At 40.8% G+C, this 22,437-nt stretch overlaps 1 protein-coding gene across 3 annotated transcripts; it reads left to right on the top strand.

Moving 5' to 3' along the window:
- Nucleotides 1-3,479: 3,479 nt before the first annotated feature.
- st8sia5 (ST8 alpha-N-acetyl-neuraminide alpha-2,8-sialyltransferase 5) lies at nt 3,480-22,139 on the top strand (the record flags this gene model as incomplete). Of its 3 annotated transcripts, XM_080419459.1 has the most annotated exons (9): nt 3,480-3,628; nt 7,884-7,994; nt 8,325-8,420; nt 14,834-14,926; nt 18,143-18,229; nt 19,325-19,469; nt 20,500-20,612; nt 20,807-20,899; nt 21,677-22,139. In XM_080419459.1, the coding sequence occupies 9 exons, from the start codon at nt 3,480-3,482 to the stop codon at nt 22,137-22,139; spliced, it is 1,350 nt and encodes a 449-aa protein (XP_080275585.1). The 3 variants fall into 3 exon arrangements, with proteins under 3 accessions (XP_080275585.1, XP_080275586.1, XP_080275587.1); XM_080419460.1 differs by lacking the exon at nt 8,325-8,420; XM_080419461.1 differs by lacking the exons at nt 7,884-7,994; nt 8,325-8,420.
- Nucleotides 22,140-22,437: the final 298 nt, after the last annotated feature.

Genomic DNA, 22,437 nt, shown 5'->3' with positions numbered 1-22,437 from the left:
TTGGTTATGTAGTCTGAAGGTTACCGGCGGCAAAGGACTGATGAAGTCACTCTTGTCTAGTGCAGACAGGGGGTGAAGAAGAGTCATGTGGACGAAGGTGTTCCTCATCCCCGGCCGCTAGCTCATCATAGAGGGGGTGGGAGGGGTTGATAAAGATAGCTTCCAGCTTCCGCCTCATCCTCCCCTCCTCAACCACCTCCAGAATGATCAGTTCAGCTCCAACTACAGAGCTAACCTTCCTCACTAGTTTGTTCAGCTTATTTGTGTCCAGTGATGTGACAATAACGTTGATTCTGATTCTTGGTCTTACCTTAAAGGAGTAGTTCACCCAAAACAATTCTTATTTTCTAGGGTGTCTTTTCTATCAATTGCAGACCCCATGAAGCCTTGAATTCATGGATTTTGTTTTGTTGTTGTCACATTCCTAAGCCAATAACTTGATGACCAGGTGTATTTCCAGTAGGAGACACAAAGAGTCTACTTTGAGTCTCCTACAGGATACATTAGCATCTTTCCGCTGGTAATAAAATTATGGGCTTAGGAATGCGACAAAAAATTAAAAAATATCCACTAACTCAAGTCTCCATGGGGTGTGTAATCGATAGAAAAACAGTCATTTTGGGGGTGAACTATCCCTTTAAGCTAAAGATGTTTGTTCTCGTTTACCCCACGATGCTCTGTACCAGGGCTTTAGTCTACTCCTCCTTCTTGTCATGCGTGATGCAGCTGACAACGGAGGAGTCATCTGAGGACTTCTGTAGGTGGCAAGTACTCAAGTTGAAGTGGAAGTCGGAGGTGGATGAGCAGGAAAGGTTACAGCGTGGTTACCTGCTGTACAGTAACACAGCAGTACATCTGACAGGCTGCCCTGCAGTCTGACGTGTGCAGGTGAGGTGGTCCGTATCCAGGCCACCAGGCCACTGATGGCCAGGTGCACTATGGTGATGCATGCAGGTCCACCTTGCATCACTGAGAGCCTCTCGACTAGTCTGCAGATATGTGAGTGTGATGAAATGAATACACATCTTGAATCCTGTAATGAAATCTATATTCTTTCAAATTAGCTTCTGCGATAACAACAGAAAATTTCGATTAAATATGGAATATTTAATCGACCTTGAAAGGATGCATCAACACAGGCGGTGCGTCTCATTTTTTTAATTGTCTGAATACCAGAACACATTTCATTGTAGCAGGACATAACGGCCTGTGTGAGTGAAATAGACAACGGAGACGGATCCTTCCACATACATTAGTGCGAATCCCCACAATTGTTACAGAAGCTATTGCTTTCTAATAGCATTCATAGGATTCATTCCACACACCCTCTGTGGCCACAATATCTCAGAGTCCTTCTTTGGTCTATCACCAGTAGCATTGTGTGACACTTTCTTTCATCGCACTCCTAAGTCAATAATTTGATGAGTAGTGGTCTCTCCGGTAGGAGACAGAAATGCAGGTCATTTGTGTCTCCTACCACCTCCATGATGACTGCCTCTGCCGATCATCAAATGATTGGCTTAGGAATGCAAAAAAAACTAAAAAAACGTCCATGAATCTGAGGCTTCATGCGGTGTGTAATTGATAGAAAATAAGTCATTTTTTGGGTGAACTACTCCTTTAAATATTACCAGGTAGTGCAGAACAAAGCAAAGCAAAGGTTAATGGATGTACTTTGTACTGATTCCCTTGGGGTGACATCAACATGTAGCCTACTACTGAACCTTAAGGGATTCCACTCCATCAACCACGTAAGCATTATTTTATGCTTTGTCATACGATAGTGTCGTGTCGTGCAAAAACATAGCCTGCAGTCTACAAGCTCACAACGCATCACATATAGCAACAATTCTCACATTTGTTACATTTGACTTTAAATTCATGTGGTTGAGCTTTTCATTAAATGAAAGTGAAACCAACCTTAATTGTTGGAAAAAAGGTCCATCTGGCGGAAAAAGTCTATATGTTTTTTGTAAACTTGGTCAACACACAGTGGCTGTGTGGGAAATTGCTGTCCTTCGCAATGCCACAATTCTGTTTTAATACAATTAATAGACTAACAGCATACTTATAGGGAGGAGAGCATTTGGACAGCATACTTATAGGGAGGAGAGCATTTGGACAAAACGATTTAATGAGATGTGTTGCAGGTAGTGGTGGAAAGTTTTTGAGGTACTTTTTACTTTACTGGAGTATTTCCAATAATTTTTACTTATACTTTTACTCCATTACATCTCAGAGGCAAATATTGTACTTTTTACTCCACTATTATTAGAAAACAAAGTTACTTTGCAGATTTGGATTATTATTACAAAACATACATTAAAAACTTTGGCCCTATTTAAACTTTGGCTATTTGAAAATAGCCGATCTACAAGCTCACAAAGCGTCGCACCGCGACGCTTTGTGAGCTTGTAGATCTGCTATTTTCAAAAGATTTGTATACATTTCTTACATTTGAAACCTGTGAAATGGGACATTCTGCATAATGGGTACTTTTGATACTTCAAGTATATTTTGATGCCATGCAATACTTTTGTACTTTATACTCAAGTAAATTTTGAATTCTGGACATTTAGCCTACTTGTATATTGCATAATATTGATACTTTTATTTAAGTAAAAAAAAGTTTGAGTGGCCTACTTTTACCACCACTGGTTGCAGGTGTACTATATTGGAAAGGTTGCTGTGACCTTGCTTTTTTTGGCTGACTACATATCGAGCAGCATCTTCAACTCGCCGAGGCGAGGCGCGCGCCCTGCTCTGCATCCTCAGCATCAGCACCACTCCTGTCACTTCGTTGCGAATTTCGGTCACGCGCTACTCCGTCTCTGCTCCGCCTCGACTTGAAATCAAGGATTTTTTTTTTCCTGCCTGAGGCAATTAGCAAAAAGGAAACCGCGCGCGGCTATAAGATTTAGACCATTTATTTAAACCCCGATTTTTCTAGGCTATATATACCTAATTAGGTTATGTGCGTTGTTACGCGTATAGAAAACAGCACAGTACTGGATAACATCTGCATCGCCCGCTTCTTCCGATCCGAGCCACTGCTGCGCCCATACGTCGAGACGAATAGCGCAGAATCTCCGATTTATGTCAAGACCTTCATCATAGCCTGCTATACGGGACGTCTTACGGGTCATTTTCATAGCTCATCCAACCGCAACATATATAAAACGATTGATAGGCTAATAGTAGCTAAACAAAGGCCCCATTGAGCGCTGAGACTCAGTTAATGTAATGCTCCTCAGACCATAGAGAGACCATATTGTTGTGGCACCACCAGAGAGCTCCTATAGAAGAAGCGCTGGGGTAAAATGTCCTCTCAGATGATTTCAATGCACCTTTATTATTGTGATTGATCACTTTGGATGATTCCCACAACAATACACCTTTTTATTGGTGAGTGATTGATCCCTGGATGCGGCGACGACATATTCCTCCTGACTCGGGGTTTCTGGGACCCTGCAGGGCGGATGTTGCGCCGAAGGATGCCCGGGTACACCGACCCGTCGTCGGGTAAAGATCTCCTCGGCAATCGGTCTCTCTGTTTCATATTTATTTGCGCGTTTGGACTCGTCACCCTCTTGCAACAGATTCTCTATGGGAAAAACTACGTCAAAAGGTAAGTGTTCGTTTTTTTGTTTATGGATCTATTTAAAAAAATTTTTTTTTTTTTAAATTAATTAATTAATTCTTAATTAATTAATTAATTCCTTTATTTTTTTTTGCGCGTTAGGGCTAGAGCCCATAATAGCAGCAAGCAATCGATTGCAGGCTTTTCTCAATCCCCTTCGGTACAGGCCCTATATATGCAATATATATATCAGTGGTTTTCAACCCTTTTTATTTGTATTCGGCATTTTGAGCCACAGATTCACCATTTTATGAGATTTAGCCTCGATCAGACCCAAAACGTAGAGTATTTTGTCAACGTTGCATGGATACGATTTTGTCCACAATTCCATGCTGTACTGATGTTGTTGTTGGTACCATTAGGTGAGATAACAGGCAAACATTGATCAAAATAACAATTCTTTAATTAAGTAAATGCAGATGTTTAACAATAATTTAACTCTTGAGAGCGATTTTAGGCTCTCAAGAGTTAAATGAAACCAAATGAAATGAAACCAAATGGACCCATACAGGTCCATTTGGTTTCATTTTTACTCTCTCAAGAGTTACAGATCTATATAAGGGTCCATTTGGTTATGCCAACTCTCCATCATTTAGCTGGGGACCACCTGGAACCCCCCTCAAGGACTACTGGTGGTCCCCGGACCACTGGTTGAGAACTCCTGCAATAGATGATTCAGAAATAAGGTAGGCTAGCTGGTAAAAAAGCGTTATCAGTAGAAGCATTATGATAGCGGGCTTATATGAATTGCACGTGTTCTCCCTTTAATACGGGTTGTAATATGGGGGGCAGTCTGGATGAGCTTTTGGCTGGGTGATGAGAGAAGGAGCTTTAATACCAATAATAACAATTTAGCCATCCATTTCCCCAGTGGCATGTATACCCTACTATTTTCATTAGATTTATTTTGGCTATATTTTCTGAAAGTGAAGCATCACATTCATGCCATACACTGTATACTCAAGCTGTGTATGGCCATGTTTTCCCTTTGTTTTTGTTTTTTTTATTTTGTGAGTGAGTGGGGAGAGAATGAAATGATGAAAAAAAGGGATAAATGGATGCGAGTCAGCAATGAAGAGTAGGTAGGTAGCCTATACATGTGTGTGTGTGCATGCACATACGTGTGCGCGCGCGTGCGTGCGTGCGTGCGTGTGTGTGTGCACGTGTGCGTGTGAGTGTGTGTGTGTGTGTGTGAGAGAGAGAGAGAGAGAGAGAGAGAGAGAGAGAGAGAGAGAGAGAGAGAGAGAGAGAGAGTGTGAGTGAGTGAGTGAGTGAGTGAGTGAGTGAGTGACTGAGTGAGTGACTGAGAGTGAGCTAGTTACCAATTAAGCCTGGCAGGCCTAAATGCTATCATTTTATATTATGATGTGTCTACATGCTAAAAAAAACATCTCAAAAGGCGTAGTCCATGAGGCTACACAGCCCCTCCCAGTCAACAACACACTCTTTAACAATCACACTATATCAACACGACGGGATCTATCACTTCCTGTACGCACCCCCCAAGGAAACCATCCAAGGAACCCATCTCAGTCTGTGTGACTGGACAAAGACAGCAGGAGATACAGCTATGGACACTGGTTCTCAACGCTGGGTCCGCGGACCCCCAGGGCTTCCAAATGGACTCTCTCTGAGTTAAATGAACTCTGAGAATTTTACAGCGTATAGATCGGGCTCCCAAAGATAAAAGAAAATGTTTTTTATTTTTTACTATCATTTGCACATTTAAATACAACAAATTTGTAACAACCGCATAATATTGGGTTGGGATGTGCAGGTGAGATTTAGAAAATCCCTGTGGGGGGTTTATAAAGATAATCTCACCTGCACTTAACAACAACAAAAATACAAAGTAATAAAAAAAAAAACATAAATAAATGATTTGGCAACATAAATGATACAACAATAGATACACAGAAAAAAAAAATATTAGTAGAAAAGGGTGTATAAGTGCAAGTGTGTGTGCAGGGTGTAAAGAGTGGAAGTCTATGTGAAAAGAAAATGGTTCCATTTGTTACACTCTCAGAGTTACAGACCCCGTAGGGGACCATTTGGACCTCTGGTGGGCCAGCGGACCGGACGTTGAGACACAGTGAGCTATAGGACACAATGTGATCATGCCAGCATTTATCTTCAGAAGTTGGATTTAGACAGATTAGATGTTTCTTATAACCCGTTCAATCCGGGAACGCATCTCTTGTCATTTTAAGATTTCTTTGGCCATTCAAAAATAGCAGATATACAAGCTTATATACAATACAGATGATACAGCTTGTAGATCAGCTATTTTTGAAAAAATCGTGAAAATGGGTGCAAATCTTTGAATAAATATTTTTCAAACATTTGTAAAATATTTTGTTCCAGGTACATTCCCAGAAGCAATGATTTGAGTTACAAATGTTCGCTTAAAAAAAACATATATATTCAAAGATTTGCACACGTTTTCACGATTTCTTTTCAAAAATAGCAGATCTACAAGTTCATAGCGTGGCACTCGGTGCCGCGCTATGAACTTGTAGATCTGCTATTTTTGAATAGCACAGTCAGATGCTTTCCCGGGTCTAAATGGGCTAAAATCCAACATAACTGGTACATGCTTGTATAGTCAGCATGTGTAGCATGTCAAACTTGATAAATCTGTCCATATAATGTCCCTGATTTTCCTATATGTATAGTGACATATAGCGTATCTGCTCATATGGCCTGCCTCTGCTGATTTTTAACAAATAATCTACAGTTCTGGCGGCGGTGGTGGCTGTGAAATGACGAGGCAGAAAGGAGTTCCACATTCAACCTGACAACATCGCTATTTTGGGGTTTGTCATTATCGACTGAAATGTTCAAACATCTTTCCCAAAAAATTGCACAAATAGAAGATCTGCAAGATTACGATGGCACACATTGTGAGCTTTTAGAGAGGGGCTATTTCTGCAATTCGTCACAAGACAAAGTATACAAAGAGAAAATAGGAGATAACACAAGCTCACACGATGCGTCGTGTTTTGCGGCACGTTACGAAAGCTTGTAGATCTGCTGTTTTTCTCTGCTGGAGAATAGGAAAGGTTTTGAACATTTTTTTCGCCGATGACGACATGCTAAAAATAGGGGCGCTCCAGGTTGAAAGTGGTTATTATTAAATAATACACAGTGGGTGACCCACTTTGTAGACCCGGGCATATTAACTTCCTTCATCCCTGCTTGACTTGAACAGGGTTATACAGGCTAAAAATATCCTCCTCCGCAGCACCAAGGTCTTCTGGGAAGAGTCTCTAAAGCATATAGCAACACTTCCAGCTCACTGTCACACACAGTAAATCCTCCAGTTTTAATATTCAACCCTGAGACTATAGTGTACCACCATCTTTGTACGAGTGGTCCCCCGCTGATAAACATTCAAGGAAGCCCACTTACCCATTCAAAAGATGAACCTTATACATTTAGTTACATGCCCGTTCTGCCCTCAAAACCTTTAGACTACTTTCAAATAGTAAAAGGAAAACAAACAGAAAAACAAATGTTGTACATTAAATACCGTAGGGCAGCTTTAATGTCTGCTGTTTGTCCGATCTGATAGCTCACGTCTGAGTGATAGCTGTAGCCTAATGAATGCGGTTTTTAAAGCTGCAATCCATTACACTTATAGGCCTTTCCCATGGGATCGAACCCAGGTCTTCCACACGGGAAACAACATTTAGATCTCAACGGAATAGTAGGGAGACCAATAACCAGTTGTATTGCATTAACATTCTCTACCGCGCCGCTTGGTCAAAATAACGTTTCGTTCACTGAAACAGTCACAGATTGCGACTTTAAACATTAGCATCAAAGTTGCTGTTTTGATTCTAAAAAGCAGCTAGGGCTCATCTCATCAGACTCCTAATAGATGAAAATGTCCATGTAGATGTTGTAGATGTTGTAGACATTATTATTAAGCCTATTTCACGTATAGGTAGACATTTAATCTCAGAGTAGATATCATGTAATGCTGATTCAGATCATTGCACTTTTTCTGAATGAAATTTGGCAAAAAGCCTCGGATAGCTTCGCATTTTGACCTGCATTTTCTAAAACAGTCAGCAGGCGTCTGCGGAATCAGAAGGCTGGAAATGCATTTTTACATTCCTTAATGTATATGTTTTATGTGTGCACACACACATGAGTTTTATGAGGGTTTGGTTTTATGTTTTTGAAGAAAAAAAAAAGGACAATAAATCCCCAATAAACTGACTCATTTTCTTATTAGTGCGCAACAGTTTAGCCGACTCAAAGGGGACGAGACAGGAAATTGGACGGGTCCTGTTAATTTCTTGGATGATGGATCTCTGAAGCCGGCCAGAACCGCGGGGAGGAAAAGGTACCTTTCTATGGTGATTTACGGCACAACACCTCTAAGAAGAGAGAGAGAGAGAGAGAGAGAGAGAGAGAGAGAGAGAGAGAGAGAGAGAGAGAGAGAGAGAGAGTGAGAGAGTGGGAGAGAGTGAGAGAGAGAGATTGAGAGAGAGAGACTAAGAGAGAGAGAGAGAGAGAGAGAGAGAGAGAGAGCGAAAGAGAGAGATATTTAAAATTCATCAGTGAATGATGCTGACCCAGCTGCCTGCATGTGTGGACTGGTTGACTGATGCGTCCACCTTTGACCTTTAAGACAACTTCCATCTTCTAACTCAACGTGTCTGCATGTTGACAGATGTTTCCGTCAGAATTTTCCGCCAGATTCACAGAGCTCCGTAATAGTCACACCCTGCATATCCGATATTAAGAAGAAAAAAAAACGCTCTCAAAGGTAGGCCGGTTTGGAAGGCATTTATACTTTCACAGAAACCCAAAGAATGCCTCTTTATTTTCCATTAGTCTGAAAGGATAAATAAACTCATATATACACATATATATCTATATTTTTCAGTGGTGGTTGCACTTCCAATCTGCTCTTTTGCATGTTGTCTGATCCCTCTCACCGTGAACCCTGAACCCTGACCCCCTCTAACCCCCATGAGAAAGCTGGTTGAACTACACGTATATTCTCCCTCGTATCTTCTGTGTTTCCCATCCAGCACCTTCTCGTTCTCCTCAAACCCGTGTGTCATGTGTCCTTCCACAGCTCTGTGTCTCTGTCATACACATAGTGTGGACACCTGTCTGTTGTCCCTACTATACGTCCCCTCTGCTCACATCTTCATTGTCTCCTTCTTCCGTCACCTGGATCTCCTTATTTATCCACGTTAAAGCCTGATGATGATTTAAGACAGATTCAAGACAGATTTATACTTGGTTGCATGCACGGTGTTGCACATCGAAAAAGTATACAAGCTGACAACGCATTGCAACGCATCGCCGGTGGTGGAAAAAGTACTCCCAGTCTTTACTCGAGTAAAAGTAGTGCTAATTGGGGGTTAGGGTTAGCCTGGCGCCAGCCAGACCGACTACGCAGATCCACGCATGCTGCGCTTACAACCTGCAACATGCATGGATCCACGCCATCGGTCCGACCAATGCCAGGCCGGGGAAGGTGAGATGTTGCAGCTGTTGGCGACACTAGGAGGCTCTAGGCACTGTGGTTTGGCTCCAGGCCTGGCTCTCTGACCAGAAATGGAGGCTTTGCTGTGCGTTACGTCGTCGTTGCTAATGGGCTCAAACATCTCACTCTGTCTTGATGGATTAAACCCTCCCTGCAGGTTCTAGCAAAAAGGTCCTTCCTCACGGAAGACGTTGGTTTGGGCTGCCAACACTCTCCACCCCGGGGCGGGTCGCCGTCTCTCCGGCCGTCCTCTGTCTCTCCAGATGTCACCACACTCTTCGTGGTCGTCACCTTGTCTGTTCCTGGTTGTCACTGGTACTCCCACTCCCAGAGTTTTCAGTCAATAAAACAGTCGACTGATGCACTTGGACACATCATCAGTGTTGTTTCCTGGAGTCACTGGGTGTGTTTGGGGTCTTGCAACAGACCGCTAGGCGACCCGACCGAGGCTGATCAGACCCCGGCCTGTGTCCAAGTGGCACTGGCATGCTACTGACCCCACTGTCTCTTGAGGGGAGTTAGAGACAGTGCTAATTGGGGGTTAGGGTTAGCCTGGCGCTAGATCCATGCATGCTACATTCACAACCTGCAACACGCATGGATCCACGGCATCGGTCCGACTAATGCCAGGCCAGGAAAGTTGAGATGTTGCAGCTGTTGGCGACACTAGGAGGCTCTAGGCGCTGTGGTTTGGCTCCAGGCCTGGCTCCTCCCTCAAAAGTACTTAAGTAAATGTACTTAGTTACTTTCCACCCACTGCGCGTCGCAAAGCGACACGTTGTCAGCTTGTAAATCGGTTGTTTTCGATGTAAGACACCACCACTCATCTAAGTATAAATCCGGCATTATATTTCGTTGTACAACATTCCATGCTCTACTATTTTCATCCTATTACTCTGCCATACGACAGAGTATGAATCAATTAATGATTGAAATTAAGTTGCATCGTGACCTTGTCTGTTAAAAGACAACACTAACATACTAGGTTAGGAATCCGAGAGGTCAAGCTAGCTTCAGTGCCGTGAAAATTAGATCTTAGTAGGTTACGCATATTAAGAATATTCAGTATTTATTTCAGTGAATTACTCGGGGTTCTTTTATTATACTGTAGTAAATAACCACAATACAATGTTTCATCTTTAGAAAACTGAATCTTGGTCAGAATAGACAATGTTATTCAAATTAAAGCTGCAATCCCTATATTTTATGCCTGATGGCGGCGCATCTGTTCCGTCTGCTTCAAATAACTTTATTGACATTGTCAACCAGCAGGTGTCTAAATGTCTCAATGGAAGAGTAGAGAGAAAACCTCCAACCACTGCAGATGTGTTAGTTATATTGTATTAACATACATTAAAGGTAGGCTAAGTGATATTTTTGGGTCAAAACAAAACGTTTTTTGTTAAAAGGTCAAAGCACTACAGTATATTGTGATAGTACTCATTGCTATAGAGTGTTTGCTCAGTAACAGGAGTCTCTCTGTCTCTCCAGCTCTTTAATAAACAGAAAATACAATTTTCAGGTAGGTGACAAAACTTCAGCCAATCAGGAGAGAGTAGGCCTACCCATTTATCAGCTTAAAATTTATAGTGTTCCAGTTCCAATTTTGTGTCTGCTCATTTCTTAGTGTCATCACTTCCAATTCCACTTGTTTAATCTGTATCCTGACTGAGTTCTCTACCCTGATTGGATAAAATTGGTATCCTGACCTGAAAATACTTTTTCTGTTTAATAAAGAGCTATAATCACTCTATAGCTAAATACTATCAGAACATAGAGCTATTTAACACTTTTTGTAACCAAAGAAAATAACTTACCCTACCTTTAAGATTGGTTAAAATAATGTTTTATTGATTAAAATAAGTCCTGGATTGTATCTTGTAACATAGGACACATGCCACTTCAATATTTATAATCAATTGCCTAACCTCACAGAAATACATGGATCATCTGGTGGATGTAGACAGTCAATGTCATCGTTCCTTTCAAGTTTCATTTCATCCCATTTAGCATTTTCCCATTTCTTTCTTTCTTTGCTCATTTTTAACTCCACAGCCACAGGCAGGGTTTTGATAATAACATTATTACAAAAAATATTAGTAACAACAACAACAGTGTTGAAATGAAAACCAATATTAGTAGATTTTCTAAAGTTGCTTTTTGAACTTGCTTTCGCTAGAAACAGATTACGTATATAGGCAACGATATAGAACAACTCTAATCATAATGTTCTACATTACATCATTTCTATGCGTCAGAAATTCCATTCCATACATGGTTTTCAGAGTTAATTTTATTTTAATTTATTAATATTCTTTTGACACCACCCAATGGTGAAATATAACATAGATATTGGCTCCATCCCAAGCTCCTGTTGACTCAACGATCAACGTATCAAGGTCAACTCCCAATAAAGTGACTGTATGGCTCCATATCTTTATGCACAAGCCTATTTAACCACACCTCTTTTATACTGAGCCTGTCACAATTATTTCATAATTGTCTAATCGCGGTTATTGTAGATAATCGTTTTTTTTTTTGCATAATCGTCATAATCGTTTCCATATTGAAAGATTTTCAAATATAGATCTGCAGATCTAGATCTACAGATCTACAGATCTACTTAGATCTGCTATTTCTGTTTGTAAAAAAATGGTTAAATATGGCAATACGTTTCAGTTATTTGTCATATCTGCCCTGTGCAACTTTTGATGACGAAGCCCAAAAGCCTTCATATGTTCCAATAATGTTCAATGCCAAACACGCAATTAAATCGTTAATCTCAATTATTTGAGTGACAATTAATCGTCAACTTAAATTTGTAATCGTGACAGCCCTGTTGTATACTTTCAAGTCGTTTAAAAAATCGGGAAAATTGCCAATCTATGCATTGCATCGTGACACGTTGTGAGCTAGTTTGGCTAGTTTGGCTAGTATTTTGGCTAGTCTTTGAAGATTTTTTTAAATCTTTGAAAGTTTGCCAACCACATACCCAAAATAGGGTTGCCATATTGAAAGTGGTTAAATGTGGCCAAAGGGAGACTTTCACTTTTCACAAGTCTCTGAGAACACCATGCGTACGGTGACCATGGGTATTAGAGTAACTAGTAAGGCCTTTTATAGCAAGGCAAAAAAACAATTCTCTTAATTTATAATTATTAAGGATGTAAATACTTTTCATAGCTTCATTGCCTATCTGTTGCCTTATATCTGTTTAATGAAAATGTAGTATTATATATTGAAAACAATGCTGTATTTGCATGCCTATATTCTATAGCATGTGAACAATTGTTTCTAGATGAATGAGTATTAATACAGATAAGAAGCTGTGGTTAACATGAAGGATAAACTGTGAGATCCAAATGTCATGCAATTTGTTTTGCAGTGACTGATTTGATCTCTTTGTACTCTTTGTACTCAAGTGGTGATTTATTCTTCTGTGGAACCTTTTGATAATCCTTTGATTTCCAAACATAGAATCTCTCTTTGTCCATTTTACAGCACAAATTTAATGTATTCACAATATAGTTATAACCACTTATACCCTCACATTTAGTAAATGAATACTTAATTGATGGTGTCGGCTCTTTTTTCACTCTACACTAAATCTCTCCAGCGAAAATAGCCGATCTACAAGCTCACAACAACGTAATGCATTGCGTTACGATGTGAGCTTGTGCTGTAGATCTGCTATTTCCTGTGAACGTTCCCCCCAGAATAGGGATGCTACAGGGTTCAACTTCAAGCACAGCAGTGAAAGTAATGTAAGTAAATACCACAGATCAAGGCTTAAATAGGTACAGTATTCCAACTAATTTTGAGAATATAGAAACAAAATCAAATACATTGAGGTTTAAGTGCTCACCACTTCCACCTCCCTTTCAAACCCCTGCTTGCCCGCAACCTCCCCAAACCTCCCCAAACCTCACACCTACTTACATGAAATACATCATTGTCCTCGAATATAAAATACTGCATATTTTTTTAAGACAAATGGCAACTTATGGGCAACTTAATCTGAAGTTCAAGCTTAAAAGAATAAAACATTTCTGCCATGAAAAATGTTTGACCATGTCTGTAAAGTTTTCTCCACAGACGCCATTCAGAGCAGTCACACCACCACCACCATGCCAAACATCTGATTATTTGTGTGTGCTTTTTTGTTAATGTCGTCATTCCGTCATGATGATTTATAAGGTGATTTTCTGTGTCACAAATGTCTTTAAGATTTTCCAAAATCCTCTTTGCATGCAAACGCTGAATGAAACCATTCAGGCTCTTAAGCTCTATATATATCACGATAAGTTAAAATGAAATCAGGGTAAATGGGTTGATTTCAAGAGGGAGAATGACGATTGCTTGTACTTTGTGATTACATGTGCATGAGCATGTGTCTGTGTGAGTGTGCATGTCATACCAGCTTAGATGCCAAACTAACAAAACAAAGTGTTTGTGTTTCAATTGTATTTCAAATTGAAAGATTTTCATGTAATCTTTGACAGTCACCTATTTTAGACATAGTATAATTTGAAAATCTGTTCCAAACACATTAATTTCATTACCATATAGAACCACACAGATGTACTGTACTAAGCTGTGTCCACCAAACAGTAAGTTAACACCATCTAATACACCACAATCTGCCTCTCACTGCATTTCAGACTTTCTTCATATACTGTTTCTGTTATGTAGATTGATATAGGGTATAGCAGTGGAGTGGTAGCCATTTTCTGGTCCCATCGTTCTAGACCCCATACATTTTTCCCATAGAGATTGCCAAAAATATTTATATCAATTAATTTAAGCCTAGAATCAAGCCATCCAGGATCCTGGCGAATCATGACCATAAAACATATATACTATATTTAGTAAATACCCTTTGTTTTGCGGTTTCCCTTTTTTTTCCTTCACAGAATCAAACATGTTATGGTCATGAATCACCAGGATCCCGGATGGCTAGATTCTAGGCTTAAAATAATTGATATAAATATTTTTGTAAATCTCTATGGGACAAATGAATGGGGTCTGGAACAATGGAACCAGAAAATGGCCGCCACTGCTATACCCTATTCCCCCCACGTGATAACCACTGTAAACTCTGTGAATTCAGATTGTTTTTGGGATCACATAATTGTTATATATTTGTGTCTAAAACATACTAACAGACATGTCCAGCCTAAAATATAGACTATATAGTGTCACTGTCTTTTGTGACATTGTGAGCTACAATAGGTTTCCTCACTTGTATTGTGACCATTGTCATCTCATGTCTTTAACCCAAATGCCAGATTGATTTCATTACGTCTTTAACTGAGGCCAAAGATTTGACTTAGTACTTTTAAGATATCGGGCCCTATCTCGGGCCTTATTGGGCCCTATTGGGCCTTACCCCTCATCCCTAAACTCTTTTTTGGCATTTTTTACTATTTGGAAAAACATTTTGAAATATTTCAACCAGCCGATCTACATCAACACGTTGTGAGCTTGTAGATCGGCTATTTGACATATTTTTAAATCTAAAATGGCAAAAAAAAAGTTTGGGGATAAGGGGTAAGGCAAGAAGATAGGGCCCATTGTCTCTTATTGTCTGTTCTCATGACACACAGTTCCATTATAACACATGCACATTATGCAGTGTGAGGTCTGGTGTGGCTGCAGGCTAACTGTGTCTATCCCTGTAGGTATCTGGACACGTATGAAGGCACCTATGAGTTCAACTCCACTGCTTGCAAGGAGCTCAGGCAGGAGATGATCGATGTCAAAGTCCTGACCATGTGAGTGCTCTCTCCTGTCCATGGACATTTTTTAATATTTTACTCTAGTCTGAGGTGATTTATCGATCTGTCTGCAGTTAAATACAATATACAAGTAAGAAATGAGTAATACAGAATATATGATAAATCCTGGATATTCCAGGAGACAAACATGCAGATTGGTGTTTCAATAATGAATAATGGGGCTCAGCGTGTGGAGCGGCCGCTTGGGAAACAGAAGGTTCGATGGTTCGATCCCCTGAGGTAGTGGTGCTTCCTCCTGAAAATGTCTGAAGACAAATGGCTCTGTGCATGACTGACTGTGGTCCCGGGTTTCATTTCAAGAAGGTTTCCTGTTCAAGTTCATGTCCCCATAGCTTCAATCTGAGTGGCTGATGTGTTAGGTGGAAGTGAGCGTGGCCTATATGGGGAGTTGGAATTTTTTCATTGTATGACCTATGGTTCAAGAGTTATTCTGCGTTCACACTGGCAGACACTTATATACAGATATTTAGGGCTGGCTCTTTTTCTGGCGTTTCTGGTAACATTATTGTCCGATCATTTGTATGTCCATTGTAGAAAATATAATTTTGACAAAAATGTCAAAAATGCAAGACCCCTGCGTGTGTTATATGCTGTTGTGATGATGCAGGACGGCCAGGGAGAATAGTGTTCAAAATCACAGACAAACTAACATGATGCAGCACAAAGAATGACCTGATGTGACTGGAGAACTGATACAGCATGGGGAAAACATGAACCATTAAACATTGTTATGATCATGAAAACATGATCATAACATAGAATTACCAAGACAAGACAAGACAAGACAAGACAAGACAAGACAAGACAAGACAAGACAAGACAAGACAAGACAAGACAAGACAAGACTAGACAATGACAGTGTTCACATGAGGCTGTTAACATGGTTATAATTAGAAGCCTGATGGTCACTGAATTTGTCGTTATTTTGAGATTTGGCACTTGATACACTATTGATTTTGCACAAAGAATAGAACAATTCCAATTAGAAGCCACGTCAGCATAACACCCACATTTCCAATCAGATCAGAAAATCAATTATGAATGGCACTATGTTCGTGAAAAAGTTCTTAAGTACACATGAAATCTCATCATATGTTTCATGAATGAGGTTGAATGTGTTGCATTGCTGTTCCGTTAAGGGAACTGCTCCCCACTTATTCTGCGATGCTTTTCGTCTCATATGTAGCAGTTAATCACTGAATCCAGTTTTGAAACTCAGGTCACAGTTTGGTCTGCGGGGTGTACTCATTGAAGCTGTCATGACTCAGCATGCGTACCTTCACCAGTAAGTGGTGGTACGTAACGTAACAAAAGGTGCTCACGTTGGCAAAAATCTGCAACTCGCTGAGTACAATACTTCATTCATGAATGAGTCCAATTTCACTTTTGCTTACATGCTGCCTGCATTGTTTAACCACTTCAATCCTATAGACTTCATCAATAGCCATATAGCCGATCTACAAGCTCACAACGAATCGCATTGTAATGTGTTTTATGCTTTCAGATCAGCTATTTCAGCTATTTAGAAATATTTTGAAAGTTTTTTTTTTAAATCTTTGAACATTATAAAAATAAAAATAAACGTTTTCGCCCTATACTGACATGCACAAAATGGGCACATCAGGTTGAAAGTGGTTAAGATTTACACGCAATGGCAGCTTTGTCAGCATGGCAGTGGTAAGTGGGGAGAGAGGTGCTGCTGCATACAGATAGATAATTACTGGACATGAATATTCTGATGTTATATATAAAAAAATAAAAATAAAGTCCTATTATTTCCCGCCCTGGACCGCTCTTGTAGTAGTAGTAGTCGGACACTCCAGTGGGTAGATTAGCTAAATTGATTACCCTCCACAGAGACGGCATTTTTCTCAGCCTCATTGAAGGTCCTGGCACAAAGCTTGATGTTCCACCCTGGCTATTGCTGAGAACAGCTGCTGACTGTGAGCCGTCCAAAGCAATCATTCATTCCAGAGCAAATCACACCTCTCGCTACTCTAAACGAATTTCTCTTCTTCTCTGTCTTCACAATAACTCTAGGCTTGATACTGTGGTAAGCAGTTATTTAACTGTATGAGACGAGACGAGTAGGGATTGGAGCAATTATGCAATAATGCCACTATGGGGAAGTCGTTTAGCTCTCTGACCCTATTCCCTTAAAGGACAGCTTTGCTAATAGTTAACGTACATTAAATCCTATTGTGAGGAGGATGTGAATAATAACGACTTCCCAATGGTTCGCTGACAGCACTGAAAAATTGGCTGCAGCCTACATAGTACTCATTGGAATGAATCTAATGCACCATTTTACGTTGGCTGGTGGGGATTTTTAAGCACGAGTGTTATGTCCTCACAAGTTAACACAAATAAAGATTCATGTTAAATATCCTTTTGATTGCTATTTATCAAGACCTCCATGATGTATCTTTCTCCAAAGGGCCATCCACACCAAGAGCTATATTGTAAAGATATTGGTTTAAAATTGTTCTAAACTCAAGTGGATGGCAGAGTCCACACCACAACTATAACGATGACAGTGGTGAACAATAACATCAGTATTGAAAAAAAAACAATTACTCAGGAAAAAGTGTCAATACTGCAATGTACAAATACTCTGTTAAAGTAAAAGTCCAGAATTCAAAATGTACTTAAAGTACCAAAAGTAGAAAGTACTCATTATGCAGAATGTCCCATTTCACAAGTTTTGAAATTTATAAAATGTATACAAACCTTTTGAAAATAGCTGTTATACAAGCTCACAATGCGACGCATTGTGAGCTTGTAGATCGGCTATTTTCAAATGGCCGAAATGTATATAGGGCTGAAGTGGGTAATGTATGTATGTGTTACATAATAATAATCAAAATCTACAAAGTAACTAGTAAGTAGTTTTCAAATAATTGTAGTAGAGTAAAAGAATAATATTTGCCTCTGAGATGTAGAGGCGTAAAAGTAAAAGTACTGAAAATTGGAAATACTCCAGTAAAGTAAAAAATACCTCAAAATTGTTCTTAAGTGCAGTACTTGGGTAAATGTACTTAGTTACTTTACACCACTGGTGAACATTGTATTGTAGCTATAGTCCTTATTGTGGGCCGCCCGTTACACCCACTGTACTGGCATATTATATACATTCTCAGGGATAATTTTGTATCCTCTTATTCATGTGTCTCCCTCTCTGTCTGCCTATAGGGTGAAAACCTCAGATCTGTTTGAGAGATGGAGAAACATGCAAATGTGCAAATGGGAGCAGAACAAAGTTGAGACCGAAAACTTCAAGTAAGCAGCAAATTATGCACACGTTAAGCACACAATAATAGAGTTGTTCACAGTTGGTGCGTGGTGGAAACACTACCCTTCCTCTTTGCCTTGCCTACTTGTTAACTAGTTGTACGAGCCCTTGTTTTATTGTTTTATTGTTTTGTTGGAACTTGTTTATTCGATACACTTATTTGTTTTAGCTCTTGCTCATTGGATTTTCCTATTTGTCTCATCTGTTTATGAAAGTAGGTAGCTGATATATTGTACTTTTACCTTAGCGCTGGGTATACTCTTAATTGCTTGTTTTAGAAGAGAATGCACTTATGACTTCTGGTGATTAGTAGTTTCGTTCCCTACCCACGGTTATGACTCCAGCCGTTTATAGAGAACAATAATATATGGTATCCAGACCTCAGTCTCTTCCTCTGAAGTATATTCTGCATGGGGTTTGTCTTCATAACATAAAGACTCAGACTAAGTCACCCTGATGAAGGCATTGTTGCCGCAACGCGCGGGGGTATTGTTATTCTTGCCATGCATTAGCCATACTATTAAAGGGATATTTTACCCAAACAATTACTTTTTTTCTATCGATTAGTCACCCCATGAAGACTTGAATTCAGGGATATTTCTTTTGTTTTTGTCGCATTCCTATAAGCCAATAATTTTATAAACAGCGGACCGGTAGGCAGCGGTTCTGGTAGGAGAAACAAAGAAGACTCTTTGTGTCTCCTACCGGGACCGCTGCCGGACAACAAATTATTGGCTTAGGAATGCGACAACATTTTGGGGGGTGAACTATCCCTTTAAAGGCGTTTTCCCACAAGAGTGCCATGGTCTCTTCCGTTTGTTTTTGACATTTATATGAAGATAAGGTCGAAAGTGCTCCTTTAAGGCTAATTCATACTTTGTCACACAACTGTGTTGTATGACAAAAGAAATGTCTTCTTTCAGAAATATTTTTTTTGGTGCCATACAATTTGGTGGTTATTTCCACTGTTGTTTTTTCATTGCAAAGGCCTTATTTCTAACCTTCATGTCTTTCTTTGGTGTGTCCACCCAAAGGCCTTATTCCTAACCTTCATGTCTCTCTTTGGTGTGTCCACCCAAAAGGCTGGCTCTGTCTCGGTGCTGTAATGCTCCTTCGTTCCTGTTCACCACCAAGAGGAACACGCCCGCAGGTACAAAGCTGCGGTATGAGGTAGACACCAGCGGCATCCTGCCCATCACCACTGAGGTCTTCAAGATGTTCCCTGATGTGGGTGGACAGTACATTGTGTAGCCAGGTTACAATTGCAATAAAGACAATTTGTTTTACACATACAGTATGATTCTGTATGCTTTTCTGTGTGTGTTGCTATCGGTGTCATACAGCACTGGTTCTCAAACTGAACATGTCAAGGACCCCCAAATTGACACTTATTAGCCCGCGGACCCCCATTTGAAAAGATTTGCCAAGGCCCCCCCATAAGAGAAGATATTTACGGCTCTAGCAGTGATATTTTTGAACCATTTTAATTTCAAGGACCCCCAGTTTGACATGCATTAGGCTACGGACCCCCATTTAACGGCATTTCTATCTCTGGGACCCCAATTTATATTGTAAAATCAATGTTAATTTAACGAATTTAATTAATTAATTACATTAAATTTAACTGTATAAATGCAACCAAATGGACCCGTTAGGGTCCATTTGGTTCCATTTGTACGCTCTCTCAGTCACAGACCCATAAGGGTCTATTTGGTTCCTTACTATCTATCATTTAGCCCCTGGAACTCCCTCAAGGACCTCTGGGGGTCCCCGGACCCCACTTTGAGAACCACTGTCATACAGTATAGATCTTCTTTTATTGGAGCCAATTAACAGAATTTCAGGAGCAGGACCACACCTACAATCAATTCCCTTCCATTCTCCTACAAATGCTCTCCTAACCATCTATCCTCCATTTTGCTCTTCTTGCATTCAGCGCCCCTCCCTCCCAACCGGCTATGCTCCCCCAATTTCTTCTACTCTCTACTCTTTACTATCCGTATAGGGCCCTGAGGGAGTTCATCGTGCCCGGGAGCTACAGGGGACTCCCCTACGTATAGCTTCCCGACAACATAGATGACAATCGAAGACCTCAGCAATCAAAATCTCCGACATCATTCATTTTGTTTTGTTTTTATTTGTTGTCGTTGTTTCGTTCAATAAATGTGCTGATTGATGGTGTGGTTCTTGCTTGTGAAATGTCACTGAATCCTGCAATGAATGTCATTTGACTCCATCTCATATCTGTTTCGTCCAGGACATGCCGTACACAAAATCACAATACAAGAAATGTGCTGTTATTGGAAACGGGGGCATCATCAAGAACAGCAAATGTGGAAAGGAGATTGATTCAGCAGATTTTGTTTTTAGGTATGCAGCATGGAATCCTTTAAGCCTAAGTTATATTCGCCATACATTACGTTTTGAAAATACATGGGATATTTGTGCTATTTTTAAAATGTATTTCTTGAAATCTTTTGAAAAGAGTAGCCAATGACAGGGACACCAGGGCTAATGATAACTTCACATTTATTTAATATTGGATATTTTTCTTTTGTTCACAGATGTAATATACCACCCATCAGTGAGAAGTACTCACCTGACGTTGGCACCAAAACAGATCTAGTGACAATAAACCCAAGCATTATTACTGAAAGGTACCATAACCATCCCGCAGTCTGTCTGTCTGTCTGTCTGTCTGTCTGTCTGTCTGTCTGTCTGTCTGTCTGTCTTTCTGTCTGCAGTGGTGTAGTAATTAAATACATTTACTCAAGTATTGTACTTAAGTACAATTTTGAGGTATTTTTGGGCGGTGAAACCGCCCCTATATGTGAGGTTTGGACATCGACATTCCATTGCACCCCCCAACCCTGCGCTGTGATTGGCCACCATTGTACCCCCCTAACCCTGCACCGTGATTGGCCAATCACAGTCTATTCAGGACTGTGATTGGCTAGTGAAACATGACAATTGTGCATAGCCCTATAAATAGGACTATGCACTTAAAAAAAACACATTTATGGGTTTTTTTAAGAAATACAAGAAATACATTTATGGTTTTTTTTAAGTTAGGGGTGTTGGTCCACAATATTACTTTTCTTTAAGTGAACTTCCATCACTGTGATGACCACTGTGACCACACCGCCCACTTCACACTGGGTGTGATTATTTACTTCTACTCCACTACATCTCAGAGGCAAATATTATACTTTTACTCCACTACAATTATTTGAAAACTTTAGTTACTAGTTACTTTGCAGATATAAATTATTATATTATAAAACATACATTAACCACTTCAGCCCTATTTTATACGTAGGCTATTTGAAAATAGCCGATCTACAAGCTCACAACGCGTCAGTTTGCCTGTCTGTCTGTCTGTCTGTGGCTCTATCTCTACTATTTCATATTTAACTTCCACCTCCTCCTTCCAGGTTCCAGAAGCTGGAGAAATGGCGGCGGCCGTTCTACGAGGTCCTCCAGAACTACGAGAACTCCTCGGTGGTGCTGCCCGCGTTCTACAACGTCCGCAACACCGACGTCTCCTTCCGGGTCAAGTACATGCTGGACGACTTCGACTCGCAACGGGGCGCGTTCTTCTTCCACCCGCAGTACCTGCTGAACGCGCAGCGCTTCTGGGCGGTGCAGGGCGTGCGGGCCAAGCGGCTCAGCAGCGGGCTGATGCTGGTCACCGCCGCCCTGGAGATGTGCGAGGAGGTCCACCTCTACGGCTTCTGGGCCTTCCCCATGAACCCCACGGGCGTCTTCATCACCCACCACTACTACGACAACGTCAAGCCTCGTCCGGGCTTCCACGCCATGCCCCACGAGATCTTCAACTTCATGCACATGCACACGCGCGGCATCGTCAACGTGCACACTGGCCAGTGCAGGTGACTTGACACCCCGCCGCCGGTCGGTGTCCCCCGCCCCCCCCCCCCCCCCCCCCCCCTGCTACAATGTCTTGTGTGGAAAGTTCACCGTTTTTTAACCACTTAAACCCTAGTCTGCCCCAACGCTCCTGATTTCGTGTATAGAGGGGCGGGTGTATAGAGCCGGCGAGAGATTGCGGCTGATCCCATTGGTTCACCGATCTGTCCGTCAACCCCCGCCCCGTTAACACAACATTACGAGCGACGCCCACTGCACTCTGGTTGGTTGGGAAATGAAACACTTCCTCATACCCAGTACAGGC

Source organism: Gymnoscopelus braueri (genome assembly GCF_963280865.1).
Source record: "Gymnoscopelus braueri genome assembly, chromosome: 22".
In the NCBI taxonomy this organism is placed as follows: Eukaryota; Metazoa; Chordata; class Actinopteri; order Myctophiformes; family Myctophidae; genus Gymnoscopelus; species Gymnoscopelus braueri.
This window is presented reverse-complemented; position numbering and strand designations above follow the sequence as displayed.